Source organism: Balaenoptera physalus, assembly GCF_965194825.1.
Source record: "Balaenoptera physalus genome assembly, chromosome: 12".
NCBI lineage: Eukaryota > Metazoa > Chordata > Mammalia > Artiodactyla > Balaenopteridae > Balaenoptera > Balaenoptera physalus.
The window spans coordinates 96,907,944-96,935,757 of NC_138897.1; the positions used below are offsets into that span (position 1 = coordinate 96,907,944).

The 27,814-nt window shown below is 52.4% G+C and overlaps 1 protein-coding gene across 7 annotated transcripts; it reads right to left on the minus strand.

Annotated features, from left to right (window-relative positions):
- Nucleotides 1-5,333: 5,333 nt before the first annotated feature.
- On the minus strand, nucleotides 5,334-27,791 carry CHFR (checkpoint with forkhead and ring finger domains). 7 transcript variants are annotated; one of them, XM_082417646.1, is made up of 17 exons: nucleotides 27,592-27,700; nucleotides 27,294-27,437; nucleotides 23,612-23,711; nucleotides 21,172-21,281; nucleotides 20,224-20,283; nucleotides 19,875-20,093; nucleotides 19,314-19,481; nucleotides 16,774-16,930; nucleotides 15,720-16,037; nucleotides 13,305-13,447; nucleotides 12,144-12,260; nucleotides 11,511-11,594; nucleotides 10,997-11,067; nucleotides 9,941-10,028; nucleotides 8,095-8,202; nucleotides 7,572-7,644; nucleotides 5,334-6,427 (listed from the first exon to the last, which is right to left on the minus strand). In XM_082417646.1, the coding sequence occupies exons 2-17, from the start codon at nucleotides 27,424-27,426 to the stop codon at nucleotides 6,385-6,387; spliced, it is 1,992 nt and encodes a 663-aa protein (XP_082273772.1). In that variant the 5' UTR covers nucleotides 27,427-27,437; nucleotides 27,592-27,700; the 3' UTR covers nucleotides 5,334-6,384. The 7 variants fall into 7 exon arrangements, 4 of the variants coding, with proteins under 4 accessions (XP_082273772.1, XP_082273771.1, XP_082273770.1 ...); XM_082417645.1 differs by lacking the exon at nucleotides 27,592-27,700 and adding an exon at nucleotides 10,439-10,876 and having other exon boundaries at nucleotides 7,592-7,644; nucleotides 27,294-27,477; XM_082417644.1 differs by lacking the exon at nucleotides 27,592-27,700 and adding an exon at nucleotides 10,439-10,876 and having other exon boundaries at nucleotides 27,294-27,477.
- Nucleotides 27,792-27,814: the final 23 nt, after the last annotated feature.

The following is a 27,814-nucleotide window of genomic DNA, read 5'->3' on the forward strand; positions in this document are numbered from 1 at the left end:
TGGGTCTTCGTTGCTGCACGCGGGCTTTCTCTAGTTGCGGCGAGTGGGGGCTACTCTTCGTTGCGGTGTGCTGGCTTCTCATTGCGGTGGCTTCTCTTGTTGCAGAGCACTAGGCTCTAGGCACGTGGGCTTCAGTAGTTGTGGCGTGCAGGCTCAGTAGTTGTGGCTCGCGGGCTTTAGAGCGCAGGCTTAGTAGTTGTGGCGCACGGGCTTAGTTGCTCCGCGGCGTGTGGGATCTTCCCAGACCAGGGCTCGAACCTGTGTCCCCTGCATTGGCAGGCAGATTTTTAACCACTGTGCCACCAGGGAAGCCCCTACATTGGGTTATTCTTCATTCATTCATTAAGTATTCATTGTGGTCTACTGTATGCCACATACCATTCTAGACACCGTACACAATCCCTGCTGTCAAGGAGCTTACATTTTACCCCAGAGCCAGGCAACAAGCACAGAAATACAAGACAGGAAGTTTAGAGAGGACCCCTCAGCTGAGTTGCTCAAAACACATGAAGAAAATAAGAAAAGGCGTCATGCAGGTAATTGTGGGACAGCAAGGAGAGCCGCGGGTTTGGGTTTTTTTGTTTTTTAACTTTATTTTTAATTTTTAAAAAATTGAAGTGTAGTTAATTTGCAATGTGTTAGTTTCTGGTGTACTGCAAAGTGATTCAGTTATACATACATATATATATATATATATATATATAGCTACTCTTTTTCAGATTTTTTTCCCTTATAGGTTATTACAAGATGCTGAATACAGTTCCCTGTGCTGTACAGCAGGTCCTTGTTGTTTACCTATTTTATATATACTGGTGTGTATATGTTAATCCCAAACTTCAATGTTTTCTTTGAGGAAGTCATATTCGAGCTGACTTTGCGTGACGAGGAGGCCGGCGCGTGCAGGTCGGGAGGAGCTTTACAAGGGAAGGAATCGCACATCCAGAGCAGGAGGGGTCCGAGATGAGGCGGGGTGGGAGCAAGCCACACAGGGTCCGTCAGAGTGGTGGGAAGCCACTGGCGCGTTTCAAGCAGGGGTGACGTCATCTGCGTGGTGTGTGAAGAGGTGGCTCAGGTGCCGTGTGGACATGGGTTGCGGGCACCTTGAGACTGCGGCCCTGCTGGCCGGGGCAGAGGCTCAGCCCCGTCCCGCGACGGATCGACTAGCTGAGGCGTCCCTGGGGGCTCAGGTGAGAAAGAATTCTCCACCCACTCCTGCAAAGCCTCAGAAAACACTGGACCCTTCCTAAAGACTGAAAACCAAAGGAGAAGACGGCGCGGGTGTGTCTTAGCTTCCTGTGGCCACTATAACAAGCCACACCAAACCACACGGATTCACCCTCTCGCGCTGCTGGTGGTCAGACGTCCGTGGTGTTCCTCCTTCTCCCCGCTCTGGGAGGAGCAGTTTCCTTGGCCTCTTCCAGCTCCCATGGCCTGTCTTGGCTTGCGGCTCTCCCTCTGCCTTCAAACCGTCACTCCAGCCTCTGGTTCTGTCACATCTTTTTCCACCTGCCCTTCCGGCCTCCCTTGCAATTGCACTGAGCGCCCACAGAACAATCCAGAGTAGTCTCACCTTAAGGTCCTTAACCTGCAAAGTCCCTTCTGCTAGATAAGGTGACATTCACAGGTTCCGGGGTCAGGACATGGACGTCTTTGGAGACAGGGGCAGAGGGCATTATTCAGCCTGCCACGGGGTGTTAATAGTATATAGGGTGTGGGGTTTGCCTAAAGGAAACCCACCTGATTTTATAAAACCCTGTGGTGTTTCATATCTGATGACAAAGTGTTATGGGCTGAACTGTGTCTGCCTCTGCCACCCTAAATTCACATATTGAAGCCCTAACCCTCAGGACCTCAGAATGTGACTGTGTGCAGAAATAGGGCCTCTAAATGGGTGACTGAGGTAAAATGAGGCCATATGCGTGGGCCCCAACCTAATGTGACTGGTGTCCTTATAAGAGGAGGAGATCAGGGCACACACACACAGGGACGACCACGTGGGGACATGGGGAGAAGACGGCCGTCTACACGCCCAGGAGAGAGGCCTCAGGGGGAACCAGCCCTGCGACACCTATCTCCAGAACTGTGAGACCGGAAATGTCTGCTGTTTAGGCCTCCCCATCTGTGGTGCGTGTTATGCAGGCCCCGGGGACCAGCACACAGAGCTGCTACTGAGAGCAGCGCCGCTCACAGCAGCACGGACGGTTGGGTCAGCACTCAACACGGCTTCCCACACTCGTCCTGCCAGGCTGCTCCGTGTGGGCGGGGGAGAACCAGAGATGAGGATACAGGTCAGGCTCACCGTCTCCAGAAGGAAACACACAGAAAACAAAATGAGAGAACACACTAGGCTCAACAGAGAGGAGGGGAAGAGCCCCAGGAGAGGGGTGCAAGCAGGGTCTGTGCGAGCACACGACTGCCAGCGGTCAGCAGACGCTTCAGCCAAGTTTACACCAGCGAGCAAGCCGGGAAGCGTCCTGCTCTCAATTGTGAAGGGGAGATAAACAGTAAGGAAACGTTTCCTTTCCAGTGGTCGGCACCAGGAAGAAAGCCAGACAGGCTGATGCTGGAACGGCTGCTTGGGAGGCCCCTCCAGGGAGCGGGTCTGGGCCAAGCCCTGAGTGGGGAGGAGACATCGCCAGGCAGCCCGGGCGAGGGCCCAGGTTTGGGTCTAGCTGCAGAAGACCCTGGGGAGCTTTGCTGAGGGAGGGGCGGGGGCCACCCAGTGCTGGGCCTTTGTGGGCCGTGGTAGCACCATTCATTCCTAACAAGCCAACCCAAACCGCAGTGGCTTCAAGCAACTATTTATTATTTCTCACGATTATACTGGTTGGGGGCAGTGGCGTGCTGGTGTTTAACAACCTTCTCTCCAGAAAAAAACAACAAAATGACCCTGATTTGCAGCATTTACCCATCTCCATGGTGTAAATACTCCTAGTGGGGCCAGTTTCAAGCTACCAACAGTGAGGTCCACAGACCGGATCAAAGGCAGCACCGCAGAGAACCTACAGGTACAGTCGTAGACGCCCTCGGGAGCAGAGGCAACGGCCAGATGCACACGTTTATCAAGAAGGGCTGAGTCCTGGGTGCTTATTACCTTTGTTTAATCATAACTTGAGAATTCCAAGTTTACACAATTTTCTGAAGGGCCGTTTCAGTTACCGGCAGGAGTCATTCCTGAGATGGTGACAGTTGTCCCCTGGGAGCTGGCCACGAGGTCCTTCTGCAGGTCAGGACTTTCAGCTGGCAGATCCGCAGGGCTGGGCCTCCCTCCAGCTTCCCAGCTCCACTGGGGCCCAGGGCAGAGGCTGAGAGTGGGAAGGAACGCGCAGAGCTCATCTCTGCTGCATTTGCTTTGCCAGCGTCCCGAGGGACAGGATGGAAAGGACGTCCACTCGCAACAGAGAAATGAACCGGCACGTGGCACGCCCAAGGGAGCGCTGGATGGCTCGACTGGGGGTCCTCAACACCCCTCACGGTGCGTACTTCGTGCCTTCCGTCTCAGAGGGGCCGGAAAGGGGTGGGAATGAGGAGACAGAGCCACAGAGGCCAGATTGGGTGGCAGCCCTGTGGGCTGAGGGCCTCGGACTTAATTCTGCAGGGAGCTACGAATGCCACTGCAGGCCGGCACTTCCAGGGGGAGTAACCGAGACCCAGCAGCACGGTTCCCGTCAGCGTCAGGCCTGGGATGGGCTGAGCTCTGGCGGGCTGCCTGGCCCAGCAGCCAGTCTGCTTTTTTGGTGGTGACACTGGAGCCTGCCTTCCCCCAGCCCCACCTGCTTACGGGGTGCTGGCGGCCAGAAGGTGGTGAGAGGCTTGGGTCTGGCTGCTCATCAGCTTTGGGGTCAGGGACAGGCTTCTGTTTGAACTGGTGGGGAGGCCACCAGTTCACTTGTGTCAGCTTGGAGGAAAGCTGAGGTCTGGGAAGCGGCCACCACACACAGGAAGAGAAGGGTCCTGCATCCAGCCGCGCTGGAAGTCAGGCTCGCTCTGGACTTTCAAACCCAATCCATCCCCCATTTTCTCTTCCTTCCTCCAGAGCACAGGTCAGCTGCCTGGTGCTGGGCTGCTGGTGCCCTCTGCAGCAGCAATCCTGATTCAGAACCTGAGCTTTCCTGGGCGTCTTCTCTGCCGGCTGCATGAAGACTGGTCTGGCTGCAGGGCCCCCACTGATGGAGGGCTGGCTCAGAATCCACTCTCTCTGGGCACTTCCCTGGGGCAAGATCCACCGATGTCATGCTGGGGCTCTCAGATCTGGGCCTGTGCTTCCAATCCTGTTAGCTATGAGGTATTTAAGATGACCTGCTGGGTCCTTGGTCACACCAGGAGCGCTGACAGAGGCTGGCCCGAAGAGGACTGTGGGCGGTTGCCTGGGAGCTTGAACCCACAGGCCAGGAGGGGCAAGTGTGCAGCCCCTGGAGGGTGCCCAGCAGAGGGGAAGCGTGGGCAGGGCCAGCCCCTCTGATGGGGCACCAGGAGCCCAAGAGGGACACGGGTCTGGGGATGGGCTGAGCAAGGCTGTGTGAGGACACGGGCAGGGCCCAAGGAGCCGGCCACAAGCACACGGGAGTCGTCTGGCACGCGCTGAGCCACCAGGACACGAGCACACAGCAGGCTCCAACCCACTGTGGGCTGGATGCAGCGGGGGGCGGGGGGGGTGTCACGGAACAGGAAGTAGAGAAAAGTCACAGAAACACCGCACGGTGCGCCCTGTAAAACAGCTTGTCGGCAAGCCTGGAGAACCACCACCCCGGCCCAGGCTCCTGCCTCAGGTTAGAGCTGAGAAGCTCTGTTCTGACCCCGGTGTGCTTGTCAGAAGTGGGGAATCCAAGTTCCACTGCAGTCGGCCGGCACCGTGGACCAGCAGTCTGACGCGGCGCATGCCCTGCCCGTCGCTGACGGATCCAGCGTAGCCCAAGGAAGGCTGCGTGTTTAAGCCTTGGCCACAAAAGCTGCTGCATCTGCTACGGGGCCTGCGTCTCTGTTCTTAGTTTGAGGGAGGGGTCAGGGTCAGAAGTGAAGTGGGGGGGGATGAGTCAAGGTCCTAAGCATGGAGGCCAGCCTCGTGCCTGCACGAGCCGGGCCGGAGCTTAGACACAAAGCTGTGCCTTCAACCTGGGACCAAGTCGGGGTTGGCGGATTCAAGGGAACCCGTGCCTTTTCCCAAATGCTCAGACCCGGGCCCTGACCCCAGGTCACACACGCCTGCAGGGCCTGCGAGGCTAATCCAAGTGGAGCGCCCGGGTGGACTCTTTGTCAGTCAGCAGGGCGACGCCTGCGGCCGGTCACACCGTGACATGAAGGGGCACATCACAACCAAGACACGAGCGAACATGCCGGGGAGAGAAACAGACACGGCTTGTTTATTAGAACGCAGGAAGGAGGCCTTCTTCCACGGAGCGCTGCTTCTCAGAGTCTGTATCAAGAGCAACACAAAGTTGAAAATCGTATTCCTGAGAAGAAGCAAAAAAGGTACAATTTTGCAAACAAACGTAACGGGTGATTTCAACAAACGATAAAAAACTTTTTTTTTAAACAATAAAATTTCAAGTATTATTCCAGATGACACGGCAAACCCATAGCAGGCGGAAAGGGCAAGGACTTGCGGAAGCTCTCGGTGGGAAGAAGCTGCTACAGGCAGGCCGGGGCGCCACCAGGGACGACCTGAACCCCAGGTCCCTGGGCCACCCCGGCCCCGGCCACAGGGGAGGAGTGAAGAAGGCCAGACAGGTTGGCGGGGCTGCAGTTGTGCTGAGGAGCCCGGAGTGGCAGTGACCCAAGCACGCCCTCGGCCGGGGTCCCTGGACGTCTGATGATTTTTCTTTTATAAACAGAAACGTATGCTTATTCTTTCAAATATCATACTATCTCCCATTTTAGTCAACTTGTAAATTATAAGTTATATCATTTGTGCTACAGTTTGCGATATTTAAGTCTTATTAGGAGATGAGCACCAAACCTATGAAAGTGCACAGGTCAGCCGCTGTGCGTGCCCCGGCTGGAAACTTTGTTCCCTTCCCTCAAACAGCACAGCGTTTCTGACAAACTCCCCTTCTCCCAGGGCACTTTTCTTGGAGAGAAATGTCTGCTTTGACCGTGGTTGTGGGAAAGGTACAGAGAGCAAACCTCGTGGTCATCTTCAACAGGAGGGGACGGCTGACGGCTCTTGCTCTGGCCCAGGGCTCTGGGCGCCACTGGTAGGGGCTCTCGCCGAGAGGGTCTCGCTCCACAAGAGAAAGGTCACACCAGAGTGCCCGACGCAGAGACCCCCGGCGTCCCCTGAGGGGGACTGTGAAATGCCCTTAAAGCGTCTGTATTCAGTATTTTCTGAGACACGTGTCATTGACCGGCAATACTCCCAAGCCATTGTGCTGCCTCCCTGGATGCTTAGTTCTTGAACCTCGTCTGTTCACAGATGTGATTGAATTTCCTGCAGGGAGACAACGGTGAAATACACAAGAGGGCATCAGAGACACATTCAACAAAGGAAGTCTGAACTGTGCCTGGGGCAGCTACAGGAGAAGCAACCCTGTGCTTGGGGGTTTGCAAGGGCTTGTGTCTCATACCATCAAAGAAACTAGCCCCAAACGCAGCCTCTTTTCTCCTTTTTAAATTTTAAAATGTAAGTGGAACATTTAGGTAATTCCCAGAGACTCAAAGCATCCCCAAGGCACTGCGGGGGACCTGGCGGGGCTGAGGCCACCTCCTCTCCAAGAAGACGACTGTGTCTTTGCTGCCCTGACCAAGTGTTTACTGAGAAAGGTTAGCCCGTTACTACTGAAATCTCTTTTCTTAGAATAAAATGGTCTCTTCCACACAGTTAATGCTCGCCTACAAAGCAAGCTTTTTATTCCACCCCTCAGAGGCAGCCGCCTTTCCCGGAGCCCTCACGATGACTCCTGAGCCAGGGGCGCTCTCTCAGGTACTTCCACTTGAGCCTCAAATGGCTGTTTGGGGTTACAGTGGCCCCACACAGCACCCATCCACGGGACTCATTTACGTGATCGCTTCCCTTATGGTCTGAAAGCGTAGGCGAGCCTGCTCCCACGGGCCACCGCGCGTCGCAGCGTGCATGTCAACGTGAACAGCCTCTAAAGACCCATGGGAGACTCCCAGCAAGAGCCTGCGAGCCATCACGGCACCAGAGGCAGACCCAGGCGCACGGCGGCGTGGCTCGGGATGCGGGTTCTCAGTGACCTCAGCCACGGATTCGGAAAGAGCTGAACCTTGAACGTGCGGGCTGGGGATGGCCGCCTGTGCCCTGGATACATGGAGGTGGAGCAGGAGGTGAACGTTTGTATGCCAACGTTTCATGAAATGAGATAACAGAAAAGCAGAGTGTCCAAGTGATGATCTTTTCTTGATATATACTATGTGACTTTATAAAAGCATGACAACTAAATTAGTTTATAAGTAGAGAGCTGACTAGTTCCCTCACATCCCTAAAAGCTGCGATATCAACTTGGCCAAAACACTTAAAGAAGAGCACCTTCCTGTAGGGAAAGCGTGGGTTTGCCTCTCTGCAGGGGACTCCTTCAGCCCCGGCCCGGCCCCCGCCCCCGTGCCGCACTCACATTGCGTGGTGGGCCTTCACCTGAGTGCGGCAGTTGCGGCCCCAGTAGCAATCAGGACGGGACGTTACGGCCACTAGGGAGAGAAAAAAGTGAACACGTGTGACACACATACCACACTCACAGACGCAGCCTAGTGAATTTAAGCCAAGGCCAAAGAGACACTGCAGCTCAAACGCACAGCGCTTCGTCACACTTCACAGCTTGTTTCCTTGCACTGTTCTCCAGGAAAGGAAAAAAAGGTTCAACTGAAAACCCAGGTTAGAAATGGGATGACTCCGGTTGCCCACAGGACGTTTTTGGGCATCTTGTCTTAGCAGCCTGCTTCAGCGACCCAGAGCCTGAGCAGGCACCAGGCAGGGACGGCCCTGAGACCCGCCCGTGTCCCTGGCCGACGCAGACGTCCGCTAAGAACACAGAGCAAAGGCCCACGCAGGCTACCTAGCTATTGCAAAGGAGAGTAGGAGCCAATGCAAAGAGAACTGAGCTGCGGGCCAGGTGGGGGTAGGGGAAGGGGTCTCCTTACCCGGCAGCTCAGAAGCAGGGATGTTCTGCCGATACTGGTAGGTCAGCTCGCGGAAGCTCCGCAGGCCACAGCAGTAGCACAGCACGGTGTTCCCGGTGATTCTGTAATCTAGAAGGAACACAGCCTCTTACAGGCACGGCAGCAGAATAGACACGGCCTTGCAAACTGCTGGGGGACGAGTGCACTGATCCACAGAAAGGCCAGAGACAAAGGGCTGGACATTTGGAACACGAGAACAAAACCAACCTAGATTCCAACTTACTTCCTTACAGCAAAATAATTCCATCTGGATTAAAAATTCAAATATTCAAAAAAATCTCGAAAAGTACTAAGAGGAATGAATGTTCTTCTCTTGAGCTATTTCCAACTATGACATGAAAACCGAACGGCACAGAGGAAAGGATTTGTAAATGTGACTGCCTACAGTTTAAACATCACAATGGAAACACGTACAACAAAAATGAAATACTAATGAAGTAGCAGAGAACGTATTTTCAGCACAAATGACAATGTGTTGTGCCCTTAATTAACAAAGATATCACACAAATCCATAGCTCCCAAGTCCAAAGACCCTAACATAAATATGGACCAAGGACACAGACAAGCAAATGGCCCGTAAAACAAAAAGATCTTCAATTTCATTAATAATCAAATATGGCAGATAAAACAACGATACCTCACCGTTTGCCTCTTTCATATTTACAAGGCCTAGAAGGCAAACACGCAGCTGACGGGCTCAGGGGATGCTGGCCCTCAGGCCGCAGGCACACCTCAACCTTGCATGCCGTCTCCAGCAGCCCTGCTTACTATCCTAAGGGGACAATCGTTAAACCTACAGAACTGCATGCTTGACAGCTTCAGTGTTGTTTCAAATAGTGAAAAGCTGGAAACAACTTAAATATCCTTTGCTAACGAATTGGCTAAATGAACGATGGTATCAGAATGCTAACTAAAAATCATGGTATAGATCTTTATTGACATAGGAAGGGTCCAAGATATATTGGTGAGTGAATAGCTTATTAAAAGCATATCCGATAGGATTTCATTTATACAAATTATACACACACATGGGTACGTATATTTAGAAGGGTGGTCGTGAAAGTATTATCATTGGGTATATTTTTAGGTGGTGGGATTTCTAATGATTTTCACTTTATCCTTCAGACTTCCTTGTACCACTTACATTTTCTTTGTGAACCACGTCATTCTTATAAAAATAGCTATTAAAAAGCAAAAGGACTTAAGACCCAACCACACAGAGCCGTCGCAGCAGAGAAAACCCAAGACATTCACTAGAATGTGTCCAAAAATAGCTTAGAAGTGTTCCCAGCAAACCTCTCAAGTCTTTCATAATAATTCATGTCTTAGGAAAAAAAAAAAATCACTTGCTGATTTTTCTGCACCCTCCCTTAGTGACAAAAATTCACACTTCACAACGCACTGGGTGTCCCTGGGAGAGGAGGCGAGCCTTCACTGAGTCACCCACGCACTGAGGGACAGGCACCAAGGACCGCGAGGGTTTGGGAACAACCAGCCCCAGGATGTCAGCGCTGACAAGCGGTAGGGCCAACACCTATCCAGCTGTGCCCCTTCCCTCCCCTGTGCGAGAAAAGATTCTAGAATATGTCACGTCGACTCAAACCCAACATAAATAAAGAAACCCAAGAGTAGTAGGACCTTTGTGTGTGTCTGCCAGGGTGGGGGGAGGTCGCAGGTGTGAGCGTGGGAAAGCCGACAAGCAGTACTGCCAGCGTGCAGCCTGGCGGGTGTGGCTGGTTTACCAGAGGCAGCGCTGCCCTGGAAAGCACCACTGTCGGTGAGGGAGAGCAGGCACAACGAGGCTTACCAGACAGCAGGAACGCTCCCCTCTGTAGAGCCCCAAGGCTCTCAGTCAACATGTTTTTCCACGTCAAACCCCTGGTGGCCAGATAATTCTGTAACAGGGAAACGGGCAAGAGAAGAAACACAAGCTTGGAGGAAGAAACACTAAAATGGCAAAGAGGGCTGACAGTTCATACAAGGCCCTGGAAGGTGGGTAAAGCCAAGCACCTGAACGTGGTGGGCACTTGCAGGGAGTGAGCACTTGCAGGGGGCGAGCACTGCATGCAGTTAGGGGGCCTGCTCCCAGGACCACAGCCTGGACGGCCCAGATAGCCTCGCAGACCAGGAGGCCTGGGACAGACACGGTATCACATCCACACACTATTGCGCAAGATTTTTGTCCAAGGTGCTTCTTCTGAGTCTCAAAAGGCAGGCTAGCTTTACAACCTCGCGCGTAAGAGTTACCACACCCTCTTTGAAATTCTGCAGACATTCCTAGCACAGGAGCAGCGAGACACCTAACCTTGGCCGGAGTGGCCACAGTGCAGAAACAGGCCCATGACCACGTGACAAGGAAGCCAGGGGTCTGGATCTGTGCTCTGCCCTCGAGACACGTGGAGCTGCTTGGCTCCTTCTGTGCAAACCTACAAGAAAGTGCCCCGTGGACATCTAGCCTGAGTACCGCGATGCTGAGGAGGTGCCTGCCATTCACCCTGGCGGCCGACGCCGCGCACGATCCAGGTGAAGGCAAGACTCCCGGCAAGAGACTGACGTGCCCGTTAAGCACTGAAGTTCTAAAGGCCGGCTGCCCCCTGAAACGCGGGAAGAGAGCGAGAGGGCAGTCCTGGTTCCACCCGAGGGCCGGCCGCGCCCCCTGCGCCACTGTGCGCAGGCCGAGCAGGAGCTGGAACTGTGGGACACAATGCCTGTGGCTTCTTGTGTGACGGGTATGAAGGAATACCTATTTGGGGGGAATATAGGGATAAGCAGATACACAGTGGCAGCACTAGTCAGAAGTGCAGAGGCATGAGGTCACTGGCGGGTCCTGGAAGGCCTCCCGCTGGCCTCGCCGGGCCTGTACCTTCAGGACGTCCGACTCGTAGTTGTTGTTGCTCAGCACCCCGTCCAGACACCGGTCGCCCAGGTTGAGTTCTGCCAGGACGGAGGGAAGCAGTGTTATCCGTTTCATACACACTTTACGACAGCACCATTCACCCGACAGTTAAGATAACCAAATTGCCTTCATTATGGAGTCTACAAAGAATAAAAAGTTCCATGACAAAATACAACTTCAAACAGAGAAAAAGTAAAAGGACTTCCATTCCTCTCCCCCCAGAAATGGCCAGTCTGCGCAGCCCCTGGTCTGGGGTCGTGAAGTCCGGACATGATTTTTTAGTGGGGGTGGTCCTCGCGCATGACTCAGTGTCCCCCTCACTGACGCTCGCAAACCTATGCAGACCGCCAGGAAAAGGGGCTAACTCGTGGCGACCAACGTGGCCTCTCCCTCCTCGGGCACACGGCCAGCCCAGCACTGGCCTCAAGTGCACGAGAGAACACGGGAAGGTGGCGGTGATCGATGGCAGGGCCGGCATTACCGCAGAACGGGGCCAGACAGCCGAGGCAGCCGGTCCGGGCGCAGCCCCAGTACAGGTGGCAGAAGGGCTGCAGGCAGATGGCACCTGCGGACACAGAGCACAAGCACCAGTCAGCCACCCGGCGAGGAGAAGGTTCAAGGAACTGGTAAACAAATGACCAGCTCGATTTTCATAGTGATCCGAAGACTGTAAATTAAAGCGCCATATAGTTCATCCGTTAGACTTTAAAGGGACACCTTGGACCCGGATTCAATCCCTAGTCGGGGATCTGAGGTCCAGAAAGCCACACAGTGAACAGAATAGAATGGAATAGAATAGAATAAAATGACACATTGGAGAACTACTGTGGGGACACACGTCAGATACAAGATCCAGAAAGAGAGCCCCCGTGTGTGGAAACTTAGTGTGTGACGGGGGCGGGGTTATCAACCGGTGGGAAAAGATACATTATTCAACGTGGTCCCACAGAGACACCTGACGACGCAGGTGGAAACAGAGCTGCGCCCTTACTTCACACCACACAGAGAAGTCCACGACACTCTTCTTGAAACCTGAGCTGGAAGGACACACAGGAGCGGCTCCGAGGTGGGGAGGGGCCCCGGGGAGACAGCGCACACCCACACCCTCACTCACACTGCTGGGGGGCGATGCGGGGGTCCCGCTCGCGCTCCGCCCTCCGGTCGGGCATGGGCTGGAAGCAGCAGGTGCATATGGCGTGGCTTCCTTGCAGGGCGCACACGTAGTCCTGGGCTGTGGAACAGATAGGACGCTTAGACTGGTGCCGCCAGCACACGGGCAGCAAGAGCGGCTCAGACCACACCTAGAGGGGCAGCTAGCTATAAGGTATGCACGAGGACACAGACCTACAGGAAAACCCGGACAGAACTCGGGCCTATTGTCCTACAGCCAAGTGACGGTCTACAGCTCAAACTAAGAAGTTTAAATAGATTGAAAAATGACCGAAGTTATCTCCTGGTTCAGTAGTTGTAGCAAGATTTCAAAGATCACATGAAGGTTTTCTACCGTTTCCTATAAAGGAAGGGCAGGCCAGAAAACAGTAAAGCGATTTCTCTAGTCCCTGCTGGCTGACCCTGAACCAGGAGCTGTGTCCACGTGGCCCGGCCCCCGGTCACTCACGCACCGCATGAGGCTCTGCCTGTGCACGCGCTCTACGGTCCCAGTGGGGCCTTCCACGCGCTGCCCCAGCCATCCCCACCCGAGGGGCCTACAAGGAAGCCCCCAAGAGCCATGGCACAGCATCGTGGCAGAGGTTAAGAACGTGGCTCTGGGTCGCAATCCTTAGGTCAGTGGCCTCTTGACAGGCTCAGGCTGACGGTCGCAGAGAGGCCAGGCCCTACAATGCGGGGCCACAAACCAAGTCCACGTGTCCACCTTCCCTTTCTTGATGGCACCTGGGGACCTGCCCACTGAAACGGGCATCGAACAGATAGCTCAGGGCGGCTCTGGTAACATCATGTCCTGTTGCTGGGAAGAGGCCAGTCCCTCACTGGCGGGGCCTGTGTGTGATGGTCCTTTTGGCTTTGGTGAGCGCCACGGGGGATGCCGACTGCCCTGCGGCAGTGGGCTGGGTGGGGTGGGGGGTAAGTGTTAGAATCAGGACTGAATCCTCGGGTGTGTCCAGGAGCCGAGGCCCATAAATGAAGTTAATTATCTGGTCTCTTAGCTCCAAACAGGTTATGATAAGCAACGAGCTATTCGAGCAGAGAGGAGCCAGCAGAAGTGCCACCCACTTCCCGAATGGTCGGGACAGCACGGAAGGTGTGGCCGTCTCACCTGTCGTGATGCTGACGGACGTCGATGGTGCATCCCCAGGGGCCTGAGATGCCCCTGGCTCACTGCCAGGCCCTGGGCAGGGAAGGGGCCGCCCCGCCTGCCTGCGGTACTCGGGGCATTGTCTGCACACGATGTACGGCTGGCTGCAAGGGAAGAAAACCCGGAGCTCGGAGGAATGAGGAGACACCTGCTCTGGCCGTGTGTAAGGGTGGTGGCAACGACGGCCCAGCCCTGGTGACGGGACAAGACCCAGATCCCCGCTCACGGGCCTTGTCCTGCCTGTATGTCTCAGCTCTGCACTAGGTGCTGCACCCGGTGTGTGCAAAAGGGAAGGACGGCTCGGCGCCCATCCTGCACAGCAGCCGTCGGCAGGCTCTCCTCCCCGCCACCTCCCAGCCCCCCTTTCCCGCACGTTCCCAGAGCCCTCGGCCACTCCTGGGGTTCTGAGATGTCTCCTCCCTGCCCCTCGCCCCCCTGAGCCATCCCTGGGGGCAAAGCCACCCTGTCGCCACACTGGGCAGGACGCGCTCTCACAGGTTTGAGGCCCGTCCAGTGCACACCCTTCCCTTTGTTAAAATCTGAGCAGAACATGCCAGGGCTGGATGCCGCTGTCATCAGGGGCTTTCACCCAGCTGTATGCACTTCAGCTAAGCTTTCAAATCTGCAGATGGTAAAACAGAATCTGCAGGAAAGGCACGCACGGACTCTCCCCTCATCTCAGTCAGAGGACGCCTGCCCGAGCCTGCCACCAACGGGAAGGACAGGCGAGACCTGACTAGAAAATGCGGAAACACTGAAGACATTCAGCCTCATATGTAAGAAAAACATATAAATGGGAATAAGATACCTGTCTGTCCCATTACTCCGCGTGTCGCAGGGATCACTGCTGTCCCTCCGCATACCCTGTGGGACACCAACACCAGGACTCTCTGACGGGCATTTCATGACAGATGCCAGAAGTCCAGCAAGGCGTCCCCTCAGTGAGACTCCAGACCTGAGCATCCTACTTCCATGTACTTATCTCCAAGAAATGACTGGACATGTGCACTGAACTGTAAATGCAGGCCATGCACTGCAGCTTTGTTCCGGAATTTAAAATATTACAAAGAAATGTTTCAAATGGTAAAAAAATAAGTATGTATGAATACACATATGTATGGCCAGATGAATACGTAATAAAATGTTCACACTAAAGTGCTTTTTGGTTTTCTTTTTGCTTGACCATTATGTGTAAATTTTGGGGAAAGAAACAAAGATAATAAACTGAGGAGGGGGGGAGCGGTTTTGTCTTTTTAAATATTATGGCCTCAACACAAAAATTCATACCCTGGACTTCCAAGTCAGGAAACATCAACATTCTACAGCAGAGGGCTTCCCTGGTGGCACAGTGGTTAAGAATCCACCTGCCAATGCAGGGGACACGGGTTCGAGCCCTGGTCTGGGAAGATCCCACATGCTGCGGAGCAACTAAGCCCATGTGCCACAACTACTGAGCCTGCGCTCTAGAGCCCGCAAGCCACAACTACGGAGCCTGCGTGCCACAACTACTGAAGCCTGCGCTCTAGAGCCTATGAGCCACAACTACTGAGGCCGTGTGCCACAACTACTGAGCCTGCGCTCTAGAGCCCGCAAGCCACAACTACTGAGCCCGTGCACCACAACTACTGAGCCTGCGCTCTAGAGCCTGCGAGCCACAACTACTGAGCCCGTGGGCCTAGAGCCCGTGCTCCGCAACAAGAGAAGCCACCGCAATGAGACGCCTGCACACTGCAACAAAGAGTAGCCCCAGCTTGCCACCACTAGAGAATGCCTGCATGCAGCAACGAAGACCCAACGCAGCCAAAAAATAAATAAATAAAATAAATAAATTTATGAAAAAAAACACAACATTCTACAGCAGATAAAATAAGGTCTCCTAGGATTGCACCCTCTGCCAGGTGACTGTGGCTTTTCTACAATAACATCCTGACAGATGATAAGTACTGCAGCTTACGGTGCAGGACGTATGGTCACTAGACAAGCTACAGAGAGTAAGTGTGCTTCCGCGGAGTTTGTCTCAGCCTGTGAATCAAGGCACTTGATGACGACTCAGCAAACAAAAGGGTGTCACTTACTGTGGCGATCCTCTCACAATAATTAAGCCAAAGCATTATGCTGTCCACCCTGAACTTACATAGTGCGGTATGTCAGTTGTATCGTAATAAACTAGAAAAAATATACAGATAAGCAACAAAATAATAGAATAAATATTCCACGTATACAAAAAAAAAAAGAGGCTGTCACAGGAGGCAGGGCAGTGAGCAAGCCTCATCACAGGCACCTGGGCCACAGGGTCGCACCTCGGCAGCGGCCCAGACCAGCAGGTCCTGGGGGCAGTCAGACCCGCGCCGCCCGCCCCGTGCCCACGCGGCTCACCTGACGTCCGAGGACTCGCTGTCCACATCCGACAGCTCCAGCAGGTCCTCGGAGCTCCCCTCCTCGTCGGAGAAGGCCCTCCTGACCTTGGGCTGCAGCATGTCCTGCGTGATCCTGTTCCTGGCGGCCATGCTGCGCAGGTCCTCCTCGCTGCGCCTCTTGTCCGGGTGCTGCAGCAGATACGCCTCCACCAGGTTGTTGAGGATGTGGTTTTTACAGATCCGCTCCACTGGACAGCGGCAGGTGGGGCACAGGGCAGAGCGCTCCATCCAGCCCGAGTAGCAGGCGGCGCAGAAGGTGTGCATACAGGGCTGCAGGCTGAGGGCACAGGACGGGCACTGGGTGTGAGAAGCAGGGACCCAGGGCCATGCTGCCTCTTTCCCCGAAGGAGGACGTGGCCCTGTTCAGACTGAGGTTCGGGTACAATGCAGAAGAATGGGCCAACTGCCCCCCGCCCCACGCTCTTTCGACTCCTTAGGGCCTCAGGCCTGTGCTCTGGGGCGCTCCACCCACGCCGTGGTGGGGCCCGCGGCTGGCAGGGCTGCACCTTGGCTCACGCAGCGGCACGCCACCTGCCTTCCACAACCCGCCTGAGAAGCAGTCCCCGCGCAAAAACACAGCGTTCGACTGCAACTGCTCCAGCTGTGCGCTTGTCAGCTACAAGAGACGGGGGCCACGTGGCAATCTGTGCTCCCGGAGGGCCAGAGACCACTGGTGGCCAGGGCCACCAGGAACGGGAAGAGCGGAGACACTGGGTGTGGGTGGCAAAGACTCGCATTTAAGCCGAACTGCGGACAGACTAAGTTCCCACAGAGAAGCAAGGAGAGATCTTCGTTCTGGCACTTTTGCTCCAGGTTAACTACCGTGTTCCCTTAACCACGAGATGCTGGTCACTCGGTACAGCTCCCCTGCTCTAGCTGAGGTGGACCTGGCCACTGAGGTCAGAGCCACTGCACGCGTCTCGCGGGCTCTCGCGCAGCCTCAGTCGCCGGGCCCGGCTTTCAGCTCATCGGCCACACAAGGAGAATGGCTATGGTCACCTCAGCGGGCGTACCTCACACAGTCGTGCAGCAGGTCCTGGCAGATGATGCACGTGAGCGTCTCCTCCATCTTGTCTGGCTTCACGGTCGCGGCTCTGACGTCAAGGGCACTCTGGGGGTCTCCGCCCGGGTCTGCGACCAGCATGGGCAGGTTCAGGGTGGGCTCCCCGTCTGCAAGGGAAAGGGACATGTTCTCAATGTCATGACCATGGAGGAAGTGCGCTCCGTCTCTTGGTTTTACAGACGTCTTAACCTGTGGACAGGAGACCCAGTCCTCCCTGTATTTTTTTTCTAATTTAAAATTTTTACTTATTTATTTACTGGCCACACTGTGGGGCATGCGAGATCTTAGTTCCCTGACCAGGGATCGAACCCGCGCCCCCTGCAATGGAAGCTCAGGGTTGTAACCACTGGACCACCAGGGAAGTCCCATCACTGTATTTTTTTTTTTTAACATGTCTAATGGAGTATAATTGCTTTACACTGGTGTGTTAGTTTCTGCTTTATAACAAAGTGAATCAGCTACACGTATACATATGTCCCCGCATCCCCTCCCTCTTGCATCTCCCTCTCACCCTCCCTATCCCAACCCCCATCCCACCCCTCTAGGTGGTCACAAAGCACCAAGCTGATCTCCCTGTGCTATGCGGCTGCTTCCCACTAGCTAGCTATTTTACATTTGGTAGTGTATATATGTCCATGCCACTCTCTCACTTCGTCCCAGCTTACCCTTCCCCCTCCCCATGTCCTCAAGTCCATTCTCTACGTCTGCATCTTTATTCCTGTCCTGCCCCTAGGTTCTTCAGAACTTTTTTTTTTCTTTTAGATTCCATACATATGTGTTAGCATACAGTATTTGTTTTTCTCTTTCTGACTTACTTCACTCTGTATGACAGACTCTGGGTCCATTCACCTCACTACAAATAACTCAATTTCGTTCTTTTTATGGCTGAGTAATATTCCATTGTATATATGTGCCACATCTTCTTTATCCATTCATCTGTCGATGGACACTTAGGTTGCTTCCATGTCCTGGCTATTGTAAATACAGCTGCAGTGAACATTTTGGTACATGACTCTTTTTGAATTATGGTTTTCTCAGGGTATATGCCCAGTAGTGGGATTGCTGGGTCGTATGGTAGTTCTATTTTTAGTTTTTTAAGGAACCTCCATACTGTTCTCCATAGTGGTTGTATCAATTTACATTCCCACCAACAATGCAAGAGGGTTCCCTTTTCTCCACACCCTCTCCAGCATTTATTGTTTGTAGATTTTTTGATGACGGCCATTCCCTCACTGTATTTTAAAGGGCATTTTTACAAAGGTTCAAAGTAAGTCTCATAATCCAGTATGTTTAAGTTTTGTTTTATAATAGTTAATAGCATAAAAAAGACACTCAGGAAACACGGGTGAGAGGTAAAGGCCAGGTGTCAAATAGCATTTGTGTGTAAAGTCATTTTTGTTTAAACAAACAAAAAATGTGACCCATATGCACACAGGAAAGTGCTGGAAAATACAGATTCTCAAATGTTACCAGGAGCTTAAACTTTTTTTTTTCTGCCAGTGTGTTTTACTTTTTTTATAATCATAGATTAAATTTTTTAATTAAAAAAATACTTACAATTTAAAAAGTCAAACATTTAGAAGAAAACCAAAGCAGCAGCCCTCTGCCCCAGCCTGTCCTCAGCGTCACCTTCCCTCCTCTGGGGAAGCAACTTTCGTGTCTTCTGTTTCTCCTGGTCCGGACCTCTGTGTTTCTGAATTGTCATGCTACGTTTAGGCTGATGGATTTTAGACATCATCTCCTGACATCCATTACAGCAGAGAAGGACTCTGCCCCTCTGGGTCTCCTTCCCAATATTATTCTAACACAATTATTGGTTCAATATATTGTATTTATATTATTATGCTTAAATAGTCACTGCTCACACAGTATAATTTTCTTCCTTATACAATTTTTCATTTCTGATGGAGTTAAAAGTGGCTCCATTTTCATACTTATTTTTATGTACCTGTTGCTGACTCATCCCACACCTCCCCAGGCCAATCAACTCAATTTTCCGCTCAGTGCATCAGATGATGCAGTTTCTTTCCGAGGCCCTCCCTCCTGTCACACTCCCCAGTCCAGGGGCAGCTCTCAGGCCTGCCTCACAGCTACTGTCCTCCCAACAACATTCCCAAAAGTTTTTTACAAACTTTTTAACTTTGACTTTTAGAGTATAGATTTTTCTCAAAATCATCTTTAACGTGAAGGTTCAAACTATCACTTAAAGATAATATACTCTTAAAAACTGGCTGTTGTATCAGGACAGAGCTGCAACTCCAGAATGTGGTTTCCAGACCAACAGCATATCCTGACAGTAAACACCGTTCAATCCCGATGGTACAAACAGGAGAGAAAAGGCCCAGACTGCCATCTGGAAGATGCTGAGGTACCACAGGTGTCAGCTGAAGACAGGGTCCTCTGGCTTCTGCAGATGGTGGGGCCCCAACAGGCTCAGATGGGATGGTGCTGCCGGCGCCCCAAGGCTACACGCAACCACCAGACTCTGACCTGCTTTTACTCTCTTCTTAACGGGCTCCAACTCCTCCTGATCCTGGGGTTCCGACGGAGAAAAGGATGCCCCCTCTCTTTCAGAGAGAGCCAAAGGGAAGCTGGCGATTTCATCACTTGCCACAGATGGACCACACCCTTTTGGGGAGACGTCTGCACCTCTCGAGCCTGTGAGAGGGACAAACAAGAGACATTCTGATTCACCTGCCTCAGAAGAAGAGACAGCAGTTCGAAGCATCACTGATTCAAACCAGGCGCAGGTAATCCAAGATGTCGTTAAAAAAAAACCCAAACAAACGGAAGGGTTCACTTTGTGTGATTTTTACAGTATATGAATTATAACCTGTAAAGAGTACCACGGTATTGTAGTCCCTGCCCTTCAGCCTGTCTCTTGGGGATGGAACAAGACAACATTTACTACTACAGAACTCTTACTACTGACAGCCTGATGCCTGACACCACCTCTGAACTCCTCAGTGGCTTGTCTGTCTCCGTAACAATGCAGGGCAGGATTAGTGAACAAAGAGCAATGCAGCTACCACCCTGAGATCCCCATCTCACCGGAGCTGGAGGCAGGCCCTCGCCCTGCAGAGGTGGGCTCCATGGAAGAGGTAGAGGCCGTGGGGAAGAGGTCCGATGTGGACGTTGATGGCTGTGGTTCCTCAAAGCACACCTGAGTGGCGGGTGGCGACGGCAGGACCTGGGGATCCTGGGGGTCGTCGCCTCGCCCTGCACCTGAGGTATCTTTGGTCACGTGGAACACGTTTTCTTTATTAGCTTCTGGAAGCACAAAGGAGCAGGGGCATAATAACACAGTCAGGGCGCAGGGGAGCACCGCCGCGTCAGGAAGACCTTCCAGCGGATGAAGAGTCAGCACACGCCCCCGCTCCTTTGCGAGGATCTCACTTACCGAAGGAGTCTCGTGTTACGCCTTGCTTTTCGTGTAAAGATTCGTAGAGGTATGCCACGTCTGAAGGAAATTAACCGCATCAGAGTGGCGCTCGCCACGCGTCAGGAGAGAGCTCATCTCTCTCTTCTGCTCCCTCCCGTCACGTCACGGTCACTTGGCCCTTGTCGACTAGTTCGACTTGTCAGCTAGTAACCACATCCGCCGGTTTCAGGGATTTTAAAGCAAGTGATCCAAAACATCTGAACCAAACTTAAAATAAATAAGCCTCAGAAAACCGCCTGGCGTCAGGAGGCAGACTAAGGCAAGAAAAGCGATGAGGAGGGGTGAGTCTGTGTCTTGTTATTTCAAACCACCAGGACTGGACACAAGCTCCTTCCCTGTGGCCGGGGGCTGGCTGTGACTGCTGAGGACAGTCTAGGGGATACCGGCCCTCTTCTTCCTACTTCTGGGGTAACCTTCGAAGGGCCCCCCAACTCTCCCCGTCCTGCATCACTCTTCTCCCACCAACACAGGCGCAGATGCTCAGAGCTGGAAAAGCCCTCACGGAATCCCGTCTAACCTTTGCTGTCTCCCGTAAAGTCTCCCAAAGCAGAGCTGTCTGTGGCCTCCAGCCCCCATTCTAGGCCTTATTCTTCTCACTCAGGTGCCCTCCTCACCGCCCCCACGACCCCGTCTCCCTGGCTACCATACTGAGACCGTGGCTCACGGCCACAGTGGTATTTCTGAAGAATGGCTGGGGCTCAGCCCACGAGGTCAACGCTCCCATTCTTCAACAGACACTACCCACACCAAGAATGTACATGAACGAAAAAGGGGATGCAGGTAGCACTAACATTCCTTCAGGAAATACCTGCTTCAACAGCCTCTTCCCACAATGCTTCCCAGCTGTGGCAGCGTCCCCTGCTGCACCACCCGTGAGTCCAGCCCAGGAACCACCCCCTCCCTTACTGTGTTCTGGCTCATTCTTCCTGTACACCAAGTAGATGACGTCCCCAGTCTGTAAAGGGCAAGTCTGCTTCTTAACAACCTTCAGCTTGTTAATTACTGTTCCGTTGGTGCTGTAGGGAGAACAAAAATGCAATTTATCCTACTTAAAACAACTTGGAGTTAAAATTTTCCTTTTCTACAGCCAGTAGGAAAGCAGTTCAATACTACCACTTTGAAAATGATAAAACACTCATAGGAATGATGTAAATACTCGTGCCACCTTACAATTCTCTTGAGAAGAACCTTGCCTGTTGCCCCCTCACTCAGAGCCCAATGGTGTGTCAAGTGTTTTAACGCCTCCGCTGTGCCAGCCCCACGTTCTCCTCCTGGTGGAGCCCTGGACGCCCACCAGCAGCACGTGCTCTGATTCCCAGCTTCTCTCGTGCTTCTGCACCACGCTCTGTCGACAGGCCTAACCCTGCTCCGGCAGCCGCGGCCCAGCTCAGTTCACTCCTCACATGAGCACTGACCCTCCTCCGAGATGGGCTCTGGGCAAAAGCAAATCGACGCAGGGCTACCGACCGGAAGACGGCGCGGTCCCTGCTGCTGGGAAGTCACTCCAGTTAATCAGGGACCACAGTGCTGGATGGGAAGGCACGGCCAGGAGACTCCGGGGCCTCAGTCAGGCGGGACAGGAGGCACCTCCCTGTGGAGGGGCTCCCGAGTGGACAGAGACAACCCCGCAGGCACGGGGAAGAGCGCACCGGACACAAGCCAAACTCGGCAACTGAGCAAGCCCTCCCGCCCCGCCCATTTCAGGCACTCAGTCCACACGGGCCCCAACTCCACGGCCCCACTCCTAAGGCCCCCAGTGCTGAAGAGGCGTCACCTTTCCCTCTGAGCAGACTGCCACTACTTTAGATTTCTGTAAAGGGCCAGGCAGGAAATAGTTCAGGCTGCACGGTCACGCTGTCTCCGTCCCAACTCCTCAGCAACAGGTGGCAGGTCCCTGGAGGGCTGGGCTGCCTTCCCAGTAAAGCCCCACTTAGAGAGACCAGCAGAGCTGCTGCAGCACTGCCACGGCCTCTGCTGCCAGGCTCTCCCCACGACCTATCCTCAAGCTCTTTCTAACCCGGAAGTCTGGTTTCACTTTTCCGCTTAAACCCCTCGGTGACTCCTTACTGCTCTCAGGCTAAAGTCCAGTCTCTCCAGCGTGGACGTCGGGGTCTTCCTGATTGCACCTCGGCGCCTCTGCACTTGTGGCTCCTCCTGCCTGGAACACCCCCGCCCCTCCAGCCACCTCGGCCAAGGAAGGCAGCAGCCTCTAGAAGCTGGAAAAGACAGAGGACGGCTTCTCCCCTAGAGCCTCCAGAAAGAGCCGACACCAATGAGACCTGAGAAGGACTTCGAGCCCCCAGACCTATAAGATCACAGATTTGTGTTGTTTTAAGCCACTGAGCCTGTGGTAACCGATACAGCAGCCTTGGGAAGCACATACTATCCTGTAGCCAGTGTGGGAGAGCCAGGGCCTGAGGCAGAAAGAAGCCTCTGGAACCAGCACTGTTACTGTACACTGTGCTGAGAAATAAAGGACTTGACCTGCTACCTATCAGAGGAGGAAAAGGAGCATCCGTTCTTCCTAAAAAAACCAAATTCCTGGTCTTCTATCCCTCAAACTGCTACTTACCAAAGAATCTCATAGCACTTGACCTTCACAACAATAAAAAAAATCACCTTGTGGGAAAGGCGTGCTCCCAACACACTGCTGGATGGCCGTTTGCCACTCATACCTTCCACACAGCATTCCTTCCCATAAACTTACCCCAGGAAAATCATCAGACATGAATGGAAAGAGTTTTGGAGGAGAGTCACTGCAGTGTCATTTATAATAAGAAAAAGTCAAAATAATAACTTTCCATCAGTAAGGGAGGTGACAACAAGTTATTATATAATAACGAAAAAGACGAGATGGACCTAGACATACTGATGCGACAAGCACTCTGCAAACATTACAAGTAAAATAGATACACAGTATAACAGTATAATCTCATTAATACAAAATAAATACGTATGTATTTTGTGGGTGAGTGGAATTTTGGAAAGTTTTTCACTTTCATGTACTACTTATGTGGTATAATAATAAAAAAAAAAAAGAAAAAAAAGAAAGACTTCTTGATTTGGGGAAGTCTAACTTGAATAGGTTTGCAAGAACCCAAAATGTATCACTGCCTTTTAAGTCTTATTTCTGAGCTTTAACCTGAATACATTTAAGAATGGTCACAGACACCAAAGTGTCACTAAGTAGCCCACCCTGGAAACCAGAAAATACATCTCCCAGTACCCGGAGACCCTATCGGACTACTGAGCTATAGAAAGCAGGCCCTTGTCTCTTCTCTGCACTCACTGGCTTCAAGTCGGCTTTCTGAAGCTACAAGAGGAAAGAAGTTCAGAAAGAGCTTACCTGGTATCTTCCAGCGACACCTGACCAGATTTTTCATCCACTATAATTTTACAGTGATCTCCAGAGACCAGTTTATTGCCGGGGAATGAAAGGTCACAACCTAAAACAGCGAGGGGGGCGTGCTGGATACGACCGTGGGTACCGGGCACGATACCGCCCTTTGCTTAACCAAAGCATGCGGCTGGAAGTCAAGACCCACGTTGTACCCACTTAAGGAGACAGCACTTAATCAAGTACAAAGAAACTTCTAAAAAAGCATTTAAGTGTTAATCCAAAGTAAGGGAACAAGAACTATGTCTTGAACCTTTCTGACTCCTCCTTACCTAGAGGATATGCGCCATCAACACCTCCAGCTACACATCAGCTGCTTCTTGGTGACATTTTTACAATATGCACACATATGCATATTGTAAAAATATGATAAATATTTGATCAAATTCCTGGTCTTCTACAATATGCACACATATGCATATTTGAAAAATATGATAAGTATTACAGAACTTTAAAAAAACTATGGGGCTTATGAAATATCTTCGGTATCTTAGTCCTTAATTTCTTTTGTGTAACCTAAGGTTTCATAAATCATCACAAAATTAAAGCAATGACAGAGTCACAGAAAATATGACTGAGTAAATTATCATAGGCACATGTACGCGTTTAAGAAAATTTAAAACAGAAGGGGGATGCATCTCTAGCTCAATACAATCGTTATACCCTCATCAAATCCAAGAGGAAAACCCTCAAATGCTTTGTTCTCTCCTTAAATCAAAAGAATAAAAGCTTTCAGGAGTGTTTTAATACTGAGTCACTAATCTGCTTATAACAGGTTTGCACCATAGCTACTAAGGTTTATAGTACCTTTAATTTATTTTGGGCCGCGCCCTGCGGCTTGCAGGATCTTAGTTACCTGACCAGGGATTGAACCCGCACCCTCGGCAGTGAAAGTGCAAAGTCCTAACCACTGGACCGCCAGGTAATTCCCTACAGTAGCTTTATTTTTTAATAACCAAACGTGGGAAGCAGTACAGGTACCCATCAACTGGTGGTGAATTAATAAACACACGCAGAAAATCACCCAGCAACAAAAAGGAACAAACTACTGATATATGTAACTGCCAAGGATGAACCTCAAAAGCACCAGCCAAGGGAAAGCAGCCAGACCCAAAGACTGTGCTGCAACACAGTGTGATTCCCCTTAGACGGCGTTCCGGAAAAGGCAGAACCATAGGGAGAGAAATCAGATCGGTGGGTGCCAGGATTTGGGGTTGAAGGACAGGGACGGGCTCCAAAAGGCCGCCAGGAACTTTCTGAGGTGATAGAAATGTTCTACATCTCGACCGCAGTGGTGCGTCCATTTCTCAAAACTCCCTGAACACCTAAAAGGGGTGAATTTTGCCATGTGTGAGCTATGCCTCTGTAAACCTTAAATATTAGAAATCTTAGTGGCACAAACATTCTACATTATGGGGAGTGTTTTGTTACATTTATCCAAGGTGAATTTCACCCGTGTTCAAGACTGTCCCACTGCGCTGAGCAAAACTGCCAGGATGGTCTCCTTGCAGCCCCAGACCCAGGCTGGTCACCAGGCTTTGTCACCGGAGTGGGGTTTTACTAGGTTTCTCCGCACCTGGACATCAGCATTCCAACTGAGGACTGAAATACCCTTGCTAAAGTTCTCCTGTTGGTATCTGCCCTGCTTGTCGTTCAGTTGGTTACCCTCTCCATGGCTGGCGCGCATCTCTGCCACTCCCCGAGAACGGGAAGCTCTTTGGGAAGGCGGGCACCCCTGCTCCCTTCCACACACGTCAACCCAGCTCCCCCTTTTCCTCAAAATAAGGCCTCGTGTATAGCAGGTGTGCAACAGCGTTAAAATAAATCTAGTTCTACAACCTGAAACCCTATCCCCCAAAGTGACTGTCTTTAGAAAGAAGGCCTGAAAAAGATAAAAGTTAAATGACATCATTAGGGTGGGGCCTTAATCTGATAGGGCTGAGGCATTTATAAGAGGGAGACGCCAAAGATCTCTTGGTCCGGCAGGCCAGGACACAGCGAGAAGGCAGCTGCCTGCAATCCGGGAAGAGGGTTCTCACCAGGAAACAAACTGACTGGCACCGTGATCTTGGACTTCCCAGACTCCAGAACTGCGAGAAATAAACTTCTGCTGTTTAAGCTTCCTGATCTGTGGTATTTTGTTATGGCAGCCCGGGCAGACTAATACAGCAAACTCTACGTTTTGCTGGAAAGGTTAACATAGTCGAGGAAAGGACTTCCATTAAGAATCAACTCAACAACACATTTTTGCTCCTTGTATTAGCATGTAAAATGATACTACAGTGTTGTGTTATAATAACAATGGCTAACATTAAGTGCTAACTCTCAGCCGGGCTCCTTCTAAGCACTTCACTCACGATCTCCTTTAATCTTCACAGTGACCCCATGAAGTAGCTACAAAGGCACCAGAAGGTAAATTAGCCCAAAGCAGGTTATGCGGTGGTGGTGGTGCTGGCGGCCTAGGGGATGTGAGGGTGGTGGTCTCCAGGCTTCTGCTCTTCACCAAACTTCCATTCACACCAACTAAAGACAATGCATCGTGAAAAGTTTCTAATGATATGTCAATATTTTTAAAGTTGTAAAAAAAAAATGAACTTGATATTGGGATTTAAGACCGCCTCCCCAAAAAACCCCAGCAAAAAACAGGTACAGGTGCATCATGATGGGTAAAATGAAAGCAAAGAACATGTGCTTTTAAACATTAATCTTTCTCATTACCTCTTGCTTAAAGTATAAAATCAGTGTGACAATTTATTAATTTGCAGAAAAACGAAATATTTTTGTTGGCCTGATCGTGCACTTCACTCCCCGTAGGAAAGCTACAAGGGAGGTTAAATCACCAGGTGGCCGCTAGGAGTTTAGAGGCAGCAAGCGCGGGGGGTGAGGGCTCTTCCTCTCACTAGTTGCAGGACTTTCTTCAAGGCCGTAGCTTCCCACGTTCATTGCATCAACAAATATCTGAGCAGCCCTATTCTAGGAGCTGGGACTTGAGATCTTTTTTAAATGTAGCTCCCTACGGCTATAAATTTCCCTCTGAGCACTGCTTACCTGCATCCCCTAAGTTTTGGTACTTTACATTTTTATTTATCTCAAGGTATTTTCTAATTTCCCTTTTGATTTCCTCTTAGACCCACTGGTGGCTTAAGAGTGTTATTTAATTTCCACATATCTGTGGATTTTCCGTTGTTCCTTCTGCTACTTATTTCTAATTTCATTCCATTAAGGTCAGAGAAGATGCTTTGGGTAGTAATACCCTTGAGAAAACTGCATTCCAGGGGATAAATTATTGCACCTACTTCATAACGCTGCCGTGAGAATTAAATAACCTGCATGAAACACGCAGAAGTAACTGGGCCGACCAATACGTGAATAAACGGCAGCTGTTACACGACGGCCCATTCCATCGGAAAAACGGGGCAGCAGAACGCGCCCCGCCCAGGAGCCTCCCACAGCCCGGTGGGCCCGGTCTCGCCCAGCCCCCGCTCTCAGGCCCCGGATCCAGTCCACCAGCACTCGGACCCCGTCGCCCGCCCCCATCCCGGGTCCCCGGTCCCCGCCCCCGTGCCCGGACCCGTCCCCGGCTCGCCCCCAGTCCGTCCCACGTCTCCCATGCCCGCTCCCCGCCCCGCACCTCTTCTCCGCCCGATGGTCCACTCCCGTTTCCTCAGGAGGACGTGCGGCTCGCCCTCCTCGGCGCCCAGGCGGAGAAGCCTCCCCCACGGCTGCTGCTGAGGCGGCTGCTCGCCTTCCCCCGGCCGCTCCATCGGCTTCACATCTGACGAAACCCGGAAACGTCGGGTGAGACCCGGCCCGCGAAGGCAAAGGCTGCGGCCCGCCGCTACTCCTCGGTGCCCGCGCCACGCCGCCGAGGCCCGCGCCGCCAGCCTCCCCCGGGTCCTGACGGCCGCCCGCGCCCGCCGCCCTCTTACCCCCCGCCCCGCACCGAACCCGGAACCGGCCGCGCGGCCGCCACCGCCGCTGTCAACGGACATCTCGGATCCCTCAGCTGATCCGTGAGGCGGGGCCAGCGGCGTCCGGGCCCTGCGATTGGCGGGCGGTGGCAACCACCGAGCGCGGTGGCTAGAGCGGAACCTGGCGGACGGCCATCGAGAGTGGACGCGTGGAGGCGAGCAGAGCGTGCGCAGATTGGAG